This window comes from Mustela lutreola, chromosome 15, assembly GCF_030435805.1.
Source record: "Mustela lutreola isolate mMusLut2 chromosome 15, mMusLut2.pri, whole genome shotgun sequence".
In the NCBI taxonomy this organism is placed as follows: domain Eukaryota; kingdom Metazoa; phylum Chordata; class Mammalia; order Carnivora; family Mustelidae; genus Mustela; species Mustela lutreola.
The window spans coordinates 5,007,475-5,018,206 of NC_081304.1; the positions used below are offsets into that span (position 1 = coordinate 5,007,475).

General features: G+C 58.4%; 1 protein-coding gene across 2 annotated transcripts; it reads right to left on the reverse strand.

Moving 5' to 3' along the window:
• Positions 1-1,620: 1,620 nt before the first annotated feature.
• Positions 1,621-7,431, reverse strand: UBALD2 (UBA like domain containing 2). 2 transcript variants are annotated; one of them, XM_059150335.1, is made up of 3 exons: positions 7,051-7,431; positions 6,605-6,667; positions 1,621-2,783 (listed from the first exon to the last, which is right to left on the reverse strand). In XM_059150335.1, exons 1-3 carry the CDS (start codon positions 7,168-7,170, stop codon positions 2,463-2,465), a joined length of 504 nt encoding a protein of 167 aa, XP_059006318.1. In that variant the 5' UTR covers positions 7,171-7,431; the 3' UTR covers positions 1,621-2,462. The 2 variants fall into 2 exon arrangements, with proteins under 2 accessions (XP_059006318.1, XP_059006319.1); XM_059150336.1 differs by having other exon boundaries at positions 1,621-2,780; positions 7,051-7,429.
• Between the last annotated feature and the right edge of the window lie 3,301 nt (positions 7,432-10,732).

The following is a 10,732-nucleotide window of genomic DNA, read 5'->3' on the forward strand; positions in this document are numbered from 1 at the left end:
GGAAAGTGTGGCAGGAAACTGCCCAGAAGAGGGTTTCTCCCCAGTCCCCTGTGGGCAAAGGAGGGTGTCATGGGGGTGGGGTAGGTGTTCCCTCCGGGCGGGGGGTGCTGTTTCCCTTGCTTTCCTCATGGGCCAAGATCCCCCTCCATCTTCTCCCAACGATCTAATGCCCTGGCTGGGTAAGAAGAGGGGAACAGCTTGAACCGGGGGGCCCGGTAGAAAGGTCTCACGCCAGGCACCCTTCTGTCCCCGAGCAGCAGAGCCAGCTCCAGCCCCTCTGCTCCTGCCCGGGCTCCCGTTTCTCACCCAGCTTGAGAGATGTCAGCAGGTTCCTGGCTCAGTGTCCCTGGCCTAGAATCCAAACTCACCAGCTTGGCAGGGAGGAGCAGAAGCAGGACAGCCCAGCCCTCCGTGCCCAGGCCTCCCCTGCGCCCAGACGAGGACGGGGAGTGGAGGACATTCCCCAGGCAGCGCAGGCCAGCCCCCATCCCCGCACCTGGGCCAGGCCGCCCACCCTCCCCCAGGCTGTGGTCCCAGCGTGGCCGCCCACGGGCCCTGCAGGGACTTCCCCTCGCAGCCCCGGAAAGCACAGGTGGGCTGGCTTAGGGGTGAGGCCGGGAGGTGGCCCAGGGGCTTTCAACCAGGAAACAAAACTGGAAGGACGAACCCAGCCTCGGAGGAAACCATCCCATGCAGGGGGCAGAGGGCATGGCTGGCAGGTTCTGCTTGGCTCCACAGGGGCCGCTGCGCGGGCGGGCTGGAGGAGGTAGCCTGGCGTGCTCCCTAAGGCTCCTCTCAGATGTCACTCCCCCTCAGGCTATGAACCTCCAGCCCCTCCAGCCCCAGTCTACAGCAGGGTCCATCACAGGCCTCTGGCTGCTGAGGAGGGCGAGAACAAGCCTCCTCCCCCCAACGCACACACACACAAGCGCACACGTGTTTTAGGGGTCTTAGGGCACAGGGGGGTACAGGTAGCATCCCTCCTGGGGAACCTGGGTGGCTCAATCCTTAAGCATCTGCTTTCAGCTCGGGTCATGATCCCAGGGTCCTGGGATCAAGCCCCCATCAGGCTCCCTGCTGGGTTGGAAGTCTGCTTCTCCCTCCCACTCTCCCGCTTGTGTTTCCTCTCTTTGGCAGTCTCTCAGCCAAATAAAAAGCTTAAAAAAAAAAAAAGAAAAAAAAGGTAGCATCCACCACCTGGTTGAGGATCATTTAAGCAAAGGCCCCATTGGCCACTCAACACGCAGTCAGGGCCAGGCTAGCCCCAGGGACTGAGGATAGGGACAGAAGGGGCGGGCCCAGTGGGAGGATGCAGATGCCTTGGGACCTCGGGGAGCAGCTTCCCCACTACAGACAAGACAAAGGTTCCAGGGCCAACTGCCAGCCTGCAGTGGGCCACACCGCAAGGGCCAAGAAAGGGAGAGGGTCACAGAAGCCAGTCAGACCCAGGCCCTCCTCTCCCTCCCATACTCAGCTGGACCCAGCTGGTCCTATCAATCCCCTGGTCCCGACACCCCTGATCAGAATACCCGGATCAGCCACCCCACACTGAAGCCCCGCCCCCCTCTTCCCAAGGGGACCCCTGTTCCTACCCAGGAAATAAAGGAACAGCAAACCAGGGAAGTTAGAAAAGTCTCTTTTAAGTTTTTAAATTAAAATTTCACCCTGGTGAGATGACTGATTTGGGAAGTAAATCCAAAGTCAAGCTCTCCACTCCGCCATCCACTTGGGTGAGACACACGGCGGGAGAGGCGGGACCCCCGCTGGGCAGAGCCTCAGCCCCTGACCCAGTCCAGCTCTTTAGTTCGGCACAAGCCCCATACATCCGGCTGGCGACAGGCGACACCGGAGACAGAGCTGTGGGGCCACTGAGGAGCCAGCCACAAAGTCCAGGTGGGGAGCACTTGTGATGACCTCTGCACCTTTGGCCGCCAGGCGCTTCTGGGAGCCCCTGCTGTGGGACTCCTCCGAGCGGATCCGCGGTGGTCCTCTCGATTCCCGAAGGCATCAACTCCGAGAGGCAGCCAGCAGACCCCTCAGGGCTGCAGGTCACCCCACCTGGCTTGCAAGCACCTGCCTTGGGACGAGGGCTGGAGGAGGGGCTGCTGGCCCAAGGAGACGCTCCGGGCTTTCCCTGCTGACCCCAACACCGCAGCCAGCCGGCCTCGCTTCACATAACATTAGTTATATTTATATAGTCATATATATTATAGTTATATATTAAAAAGAGGAAAAAAACTTGTCTGAAGAGAAACTCCTGAAGGGCCCAAGTGGCTCAGGAAGTTTACTATCCCCCCCCAACAAAAATTCTTTTATAAAATCTTCCAGTGCGCTCTGCAGGAAACCCCACCCACCCCCAGCTCCTCCCCCACCCCGGCCCTCCTGTGTCCCCACAGCCCTGGACTGCCCCCCCCCCCCCCCGCACGCCCCAGCTCCAGCCCAGCGCCTGGCGGCATCCAGTCTCATCTCTGGCCATCCACGGCAGCCACGGCTTTCTGCTGGGAGCCCCCCTGCTGTGCTCCGGGGGGCCACGTGGGCTGCGGGTGGTGCAGGTGGTGGAAGCTGTGGGCCGTGGGCGAGGAGGGCGGGATCCAGGCGGCCTGGTGGCTGGGCGGGGACGAGGCCCAGAAGGGGCTGAAGCTCGCAGGGGGGGAGCAGGCCACAGCCGTCATGGGGCTGTTGCTATTCTGCAAGCCCTCGGAGGCACGAAGCTTGGAGAACATGGCCAGTGCGTCAGGGAAGTTGGGTGGTGTGGCAGGTGTGTTGCTGGGGGTGCACATCTGCTGGGAGAGAACACAGGTGTCGGAAAGGGGGAGCCGGCCCGCAGCCCCCAACTTTGAGTCATCGTGCCCTGTGCACCCACAGGGCCTAGGGTGGGGCTCCCCCAGGCTGGCCACGCCTCCATTCCCATTTGCCAGTCCACGGGCAGCTTCAACAGGACAGAAGCCCCCCTCTCACCCCGAGCTAACACAAACAAAAAATAAGGACAAACCCTGACAATTTTTTTTTTTTTTTAACCAAAACCAAAGAGTGTTTCCTGCATGCCAGGTAGGGATGCCCAGAGGAGTGTCCGCAGCAAAGGGTTAAGTCCGACCAGAAGCCAGGGTGTCAGATTCAAGTGAGGACACAAAAGAGCAGCCCGGGACACGGGTGCTTAGCGCCTCGGTCTGGGTAAGAAACCAGCTGGCGCCCTCCGTAATCAGCACTCAGCCGTTCCGAGGTCCTGGGTCAAAGGAAGGCAGCCAGACCCAAGGGTCTCCCTCCTCTGCCAACGGAGGACCTGCACCTTCTTGGCATCTGGGCTCACTCGGCTCCAGCCAGCGGCCCTGGAGGCTCTGTCTTCAGTATCTCGATGCCTGGGCACAGATGAGGAAACTGAGGCCCGGAGCTCAAGTCAACGGACCAAAACACACCAAGACTACAGGCTTCGAAGAGGGGATTCCTGGGCTCAGACTCCCAGGGTGGTGAGCGCCCCCCAACCCCCGTGCGGAGAACTGCGGTGGGGGGAGCAGCTCTTCCGTCTCTAGCCAACTCTGACTCATCTGCACTTCACGCCTGGGCTCCCCAAGGATAAAAAGCAGGGATTGGGGCTTTCTGTGTCCCCACATCTCCCCCACGATGTGTTGGTAGGGTGCTGGCAGAGTCCGGCCTCTTCTGTCCCCTCAGCCCTCCTCCTGAGGGGTACCTACAAGCACCCCAACATCTGTTTTCTGCCAGGACCCTGGAAGGAAAACCCCCCCACCCTCTCCAGTATCCCCCCCCCCCTTTCTGATCAGGGACCCCAGCTGGGAGGAGCAAGGCCTGGAGGAGGGGGCTGTACAGTGGCGCTCCCTGAGAACATGGGGGGTGGCAGCCTGCCCCCTACCCCCAGCAGCTCGGTGGGGCCAGGGGGTGCCACCCAGAACTCTCTCACCGGACCTCGGGGAAGAGGCAGCAGAGAGCAAGGCCTGCAAAGCCTGTTCTGACCTCATAGCAGCTTCTCTCTTTCCCAGGAAGCCACAGGAGTCCTTCTTTGAATTTCTCCTAATTTTAGCAACACCAGCCCCTCCCCCAGGCACGGGGGTGGGGGAGCAAGATTCTAGGGCTCTTCACCTCGCAGAGGGAGCTTTTCACAGCTCTGCAGTGAAATCCCAGCCAGAAACCGGGAGGGAGGCGAATCTGTCCTGTTAACTGGGCCAGCGCCCTCTCAGCAGCTGGGGAGCTGCAACCATTGTCTTCCTCAGGGGCGGCCACCCGAGTCCCAGCAGGCCTGGCCCCACCCAGACCACTTCCCTCCGCCCTCCACCACTCCCCGCCCCCCAGCCCGGGGCTGACTTCTCGGCAGCAGGAAACAATGAATGGGGGGTGGGGGCAGAGGCCAATTGCATCACAGCATCGTGACTTCCCCAGTTGGCCACACCACTGAAGCCCGTCTCTACCACCACCCCACAGCAGAGAATGGCCTGCCTCTCCTGGACCAGGAGCATCCCGTGCCCACGGAGCCCTGTGAGCTCGGGCAAGTTCCTTAACCTCTCCGAGGGGCGCTCTACTTTGGTGAAAAGCTGGGGTTTGGGCCAGATGCTTGCAAAACCCCTCCAGTTGTAGTTCTAACAACTACAGAGGGGAGTTTGCCAGCCCTAAAGCACACCGTGTCCACTGCACCCTGCTTCCCAGCCAGGGCCTCACTCCCCTTCTCAGCGCCCCCCCCCCCAATTCAACCCGGACGCCCCTCCCACCCCACCTGGGAAGATGCCTCCAACTGTGTGACTGACTGTACAGTAATCTACCGGACAGTCATTTATTAGCTACTCATGCCCTGGGGTCACTTCTGGTGTTGCTATCTTGCCACTACTGTCCTCTTGTTCTTTTTTAACTTTTTTCCTTTGATTTATTCTCTCAAAAAATTACAGACTCCTTGAGGGCAGGAATGGCATTCTCTGCTGTGCTGATGAAGTACGCAATGGGCAGTGGATTGATGGATACACTGATTATAATATTACAAAACCTGCCTTGAGGAAAGCTTTAAAAGATTATAAGCCCTGGGCGCCTGGCTGGCCCAGCTGGAAAAGCATGCAACTCGATGTTGGGGGTCCTGAGTTCCAGCCCCACGTGGGGTACAGAGCTTCCTTACATAAATTTAAAAAAAGATTATAACCCCTTGGGATTTGCAGAGAAGGTATAACAAGGTCTAAAGGGGCCTCTAGTCCCTGCTCTCCTGGGTCAGTCTCCCTTTTCACAGCATCACAGAATGGCTGTGCTGGAAGCCCCTGGGCTTTTTCAAATGGCTACAAGCTGGTGCAGGGGACCTCAAGGCTCTTTAGAGAGCTGGGAGCTGGGGTGCTCCTAGGCTCTGCTGCACAGTGGGAGCCAGAGCTCTCCCCATGTTCAAGTGCAGGGGAGGGTCTTCTAGAGATGACCCCTCTCAGTTTAGGAGGAGCCTGACCTTAGCCACCACATCCCTGCAGCTCCCACAGCTGTCCCACTGTACTCCAGTATGTGTTTCTCTTCTGATTTATACACAGCATCAGCCATTCCAAGTGAAGAGCTGTTTAAAAGGTCAAGATAGACCCTTCTACTAGTCCTTTGCAACTAGATGACAACAGGGCACCAAGGACAAGACACAGCACGGGAACCTCGTGCCGCTTCTCCAGGAAAGGCAGCAGCACTGAGAAAAGAGCCATGGGTAAGGACACCAAGTGTTAAAAATGCCAGAAATGCAATCGGAAAGCCACAACAGATCTCCTGGGGAATCGTGTTTTACAATCCCCATGGTGGAGCCCAGTCCCTCCTCCCCCAGCAGAGCTAATAGGTAACTGGCGGGGGTGGGGAAGGGAGGGAAGGCATTCAAGCCTCTGAAGTGAAAGCCAGGTCCTGGTGCCCCTGGAAAGCAGGACACCCCACTGGCCAGGAGGGCAAAGGCTCAGGCCAAGAGGGCCAGCCTGGAAAAGAGAAGAAAGCACACCCAGCCCCGGACCGCTCTGTTTCCTGTACTTTGGGTCTTCACACACTGAGATTAAATGCAAATTCTTGTCCTTATCTCGTCAAAATCCGACCCTCCTCCACACTCGGGGCCTGTCCCTTTTCCAACAACAGGAAAGAGGGAGCGGGGCTCTCAGGGTAGAGCTCAGCTCCCGGAACCAGGGTGGATTTGTCCCCTTCCTGTTCCCCGCAGAGCTGGGTTGTTTGATGGGGGCTCCCCGTCAACAGACACCCCCCCCCAGCCCCCAGCGCCCCCGGGGCCCTTCACTCAGGGCGCCCAGCCCCCCCCCCGACGGTGGTTTTCATCCGAGCCCCCTCCCCACCCGCGGCCCCCGGCCACTGCCCGGCAGCCCCGCCCGCTGGTCCCGGGGAGCGCGCCCGGCACAGGCCCGCGCTCGAGGGTCCGGCAGCCCCCGGGCCGCGCCGCGAAGTTGGGCGAGCCAGGCGGCCCCGGGAGCCGCTCTTTCCTGGAAGACATTTTGGCTCTTTGTTTACATCGCGGCGCGGCGCTCCCGGGCAACATGGCTGTCACCGCCGGCGGCTGACAGCGGCCCCCGGCCCGCGCCCTCGCCCCCGGCGCGCTGCGGGCCGCCGAGGACGCCCCCGCTCCCCGCCCGCCCGCCCGCCGGCGCCCGGACCCACTTACCATCTGGTGGTGGTGGTGGCTGTTGGGAATGTTGGTTTCTTGGAAGAACGTGCTCAGGGCGGTCTGCGGACAAGCACAGCGACAGGGCGGCGGTTAACGGGGCCGCGGCGGGAAGCCCCCCGCCCACCAGCGCCCGGCCGGCCCGGCCCCGCCAGCACAGGCTCCTCCGCCGTGTCCCCTCGGCCGGCCCGGCCCGCGGCGCGTCAGGGGGCGTCCCCGGGCCGCGCGCCGGTGGCGGGAGGGGGGGAGGTGTCGCCGGCAGGGCCCCCCACCCCCACCCCGGGCCCCCCCCCCGGGCCCGCGCCCCACGCCACACCGCGCGGCCGCCGACCGCCGGGCCGGGCGGCGACACACACAGAGCTCCCCGACCCGGCGGCGCGCGGCCGGCCGCCACCCCCCCCGGCTCCCCCGGCTGCCCCGACCCCCGGGCCTCGGGCCGCGCGCACCTCGAACTGCCAGTGGGCCGCCTGCAGCAGCTGCTTCGCCTGGTCGGCCGCGCAGCCCGCGGCCAGCACGAACTGGTTGATCATGACCTGGTGCCGCAGCTCGTCCATGTTCACCGACATGGCTTCGGCGGCCGCGGGAGGCCGGACGCCCTCGGCTCGCGCTCGCCGCCGCCCGCCCGCGGCCTCCGGACCCTCGCCGCCCGCCGCCCGCCGCCCGCCCGGCGAGTGTCCCGGTCCGGCTCCCGCGGCCGCCGACACCACAAACAACGGCGCGGGGCGGGGCCGGTGTCCAACGTTCGGGGGCCGCGAGCCGCCGCCGCTGATTGGCCCGCGCCGCTCGGCCTGCGCCCGGCTCCGGTGCGGACGTTCGATTCGAATCCTGCGGCCTGCGGCCCGCACTGTTTCTCTTTTCGCCCGGCCGCGCCCATTGGCGGAGGTCGGCGCCGTGGGGCTGCCCGGCATTGGTCGGCCGCTGTGTTTTGGCTCGTCCCGGCTCCTGGTTGGCCGCGGCCGGGAGTTTGGGGCGGAGCCACGCGCGCTGATTGGCTTTCCGGGAGCCCGTTTGAACTCAACTTGAAAACCTGGAGTGTCTGCTGATTGGCCGAGGGCCCTGTGTTTGCTGTTGTAGGCTTGGGGGTGGTGCGGCCAAGTTCATTCATTACTTCATTGAAACTGAACATGCTCAGCTGGAAAAGCAAGACAGAGTGGCTTTGACTCATTTCCTCTGAAAGATGTGGTCATCTCGAGAAGCAGAATGATCAAAATAGAAAACAGACAGAGGCTTTGCAGCTGCTCAAGTCTCAAAACTGTTTATTTTTTTTAAAAACTTTCAAGCAGCTCTACTTCTTTTTTTTCTTCTCCCGTTATTGAAATACAAGGTACCCGCTTTCTGCCTCCTTTCAGTCCCGATCCTCCCCAAAGCCCCAATGGTCTCTTCCTGGTTATTGGACCAAAAACATTGCTCTCTGAGCCGATGTTAGCATAGGCGAAGCGTAGTTGCAAGGAGGAAAAATTAGTGACTTTCTCAGTCGTTAATATGCCAAGCCTGGAACTTTTCCTTTTCTGAAGTCGCCGGAACTCGCTGAAGTTTTAATTTCTACCATCTTTCTAAAAGTAGCGTTTCTAGGGGCGCCTGGGTGGCCCAGTTGGTTAAGCATCTGCCTTCGGCTCCGGTGATCCCAGGGTCCTGGGATGGAGCCCCTTGTCCAGCTCCCTGCTCAGGGGGGAGTCTGCTTCTCCCTCTGCCCCTCCCAACCCTTGCTCGCTCTCTCTCTCTCTCAAATAAATAAATAAAATCTAAAAAAAAAAAAAAAAAAAAGTCTTTCTATACCAGCATTGGCTCTCAACCCCAGCTGTTTAAAAACAAGATTTGTTTATGTGTGCAGAGCTTCCATATTCTGGATAAGGATGTGACCTTCAGGGGCGCCTGTCTGGCTCAGTAGGAAGAGCGTGTGACTCTTGATGTTGAGGTTGTGAGTTTGAGCCCCACCTTGGGTGTAGAGATTACTTAAAAATAAAATCTTAAAAAAAAAAAAAAAAGGATTTGACCTTCTGGGCTGTGTGTCTGGGAACTGTAGGTGTGGGGAAGGAACTAGGAGTTTAGACGGACTGAGGAAGGGACAGAGAGGTTTGGAAGGTAAATATTGCTAGGGATTCACTGTTAGAATTTGTTTCTGAAAAACTTGGTAAGTTTTTGCATCTGAAATATCAATCCCACGGTATGTTGAAATTAGTTAAGGGTCTGCAGAATAGAAGGTTAGAAGCAAGCAAGCCCTGGTTCTATTTTGACTTTGCCTAAAGCAAATGTAAGTCTCTAAGAAAACTTGACCACATAAAAAATAAAATATAAATAAGGGAAAAAATTACACCCTATGATTATGTACTGACGAAAAATGGCCTCGGGCATTATAATGAGCTTGTTGCGTTTAGTTAGTCTTTTTGTTTGTTTGCTTACTTGTTTGTTTATTTTTTTAAAGATTTTATTTCTTCATTTGACAAACAGAGAGAGAGAGGGAGTAGGGGGAGCGGCAGGCAGAGGGAGAAGCAGGCTCCCTGATGAGAAAGGAGCCTGATGCGGCTCGATCCCATGACCCTGGGATCATGACCTGAGCTGTAGGCAGCCGCTTAATGACTGAGCCACCCAGGTGCCCATGTTTGTTTATTTTGAAGGGGAAGGAGTCAGCTTTTTGACTGCTTCTTTTGCCATCATGAAATGCACGCCGGCTCAGCCCTAGAGTGTGGCTGGAGAGTCAAGCACGGCTTGCAGCCCTTCCCTTCCAGTAATTGCAAGGTGAAAACAAAAGTAAGCAGACAGCAGCATGTATTGCCAGGGAGCTCAGGCCACAAGCAGCCCCAGAACAAGGAAGTACTGTCACTGTGGGGCTCCAGTTTTCACAAGTACATACAGGTGGCAAGCATGCCACAACCATGAGTAGCAGGATTTACCTGGGCAGAGGCCTTTCAGCCCGCAGGAACCCTTGGGTCTGAATTAAGAACTTCTCCAGGAAGAGAAGCGTCCTGAAAACAAAATCGCCAAACCTTTTTTTCTACCCCCCTCCCCCACCAGGCTATCAAGGCTGTTTATTCTGAACGTTTCTTTAATGTTTACTGTTTGCAGGTACCAGTGTCACAGCTGGGGTCTCCTGGGCAAGGCGTGGAGGACCGAGCCCCCAAGCCGGAGGGACTCTGGCTCTGTGGGTGTAAGGTCACTCTGGGCAGCGAGAGGGAGAGCAACAGACCTCTGTCTCTGATCTGTGGCCGTGAGAGGTGGAAATGCTCTGTCAATACTTTGGCTTCTGAGAATCTGGTTGGAGAGGAATGAGGGTAGGGCTTCCTTTTCTTAGGCCTGTTAACGCGGGAGTGTCGGGAGTGTCGCTGTCCTGGGAGCTCAGGGAGAACGAATGAGGTCATGTTTGTAGAGGGCTTTGAGCTGCTGGGATGAAAGCAACTCTCCAAGTGCGAGGTATTATTAACCGAAGGTATCATTATTTTAATCTGAGAGGACGATGTGCGGCAGGTAAAACGGCAATAAAAACACGCCCATTAATAACAAGTCAAACAGTAGTAGCCTCAGAAGGAAGAAAATCCTCATTCCGTCAATGGTCCGAGCTAGAGAGAGAGAGACGCTCTCACCAGTATTTCCTGGGGTGGCTCCCAAGGATGTTGTGAATGGAAGTCAGGGAGTGGGACTGAGACAGGGGACAGCAGCCAGAGCCACAGCAAGCACTCCCTGCGAGCCACGCTCCTTTCTAGGAGGTTAATGTCAGCGAACTCATTTCGATCTTCACGACAATCCAGAGTCCCATGTCATGTGCCAGGCAGGTAAGGCACACGGGAGGGTAGGAGCCTCCTCAAGGTCACAGTAGTGAAGAAGTAGTATGGGCTGGGGTCTAGTTCCAGAACCTCGCGGTTACCCACTACCACATGCCTCCTTCCTTCCTGCTGGAGTAGTTGCCTTGTCCACACAAGGGCTGTCAAGGGCACTGGGATTTCCACTGGGGGCACTTGAACATGAGTGAGCCCCCCTTGGGGGAAAGGGGGGCACCAGCTCTCTTGGTATCTTGGTATCTTCGTATTTCTTATTTCTCTATTGCTTCAAGTTTCCAGGACAAAGGGACAGGTGGCCAGGAGAAGCAGAAAGAAGTTGGGAGAAGGCAAGGGAGGGTGGGAAGGATGCCTGTGC

Excerpts from the sequence above, each read along its gene's own strand:
- UBALD2 (XM_059150335.1), bottom strand. The coding sequence starts at position 7,170 with ATGTCGGTGAACATGGACGAGCTGCGGCACCAGGTCATGATCAACCAG. Across the intron at positions 6,668-7,050 it reads CGGCCCACTGGCAGTTCGAG|ACCGCCCTGAGCACGTTCTT; the intron begins GTGCGCGCGGCC and ends GCTTGTCCGCAG. Across the intron at positions 2,784-6,604 it reads GCCACCACCACCACCAGATG|CAGATGTGCACCCCCAGCAA; the intron begins GTAAGTGGGTCC and ends GTTCTCTCCCAG.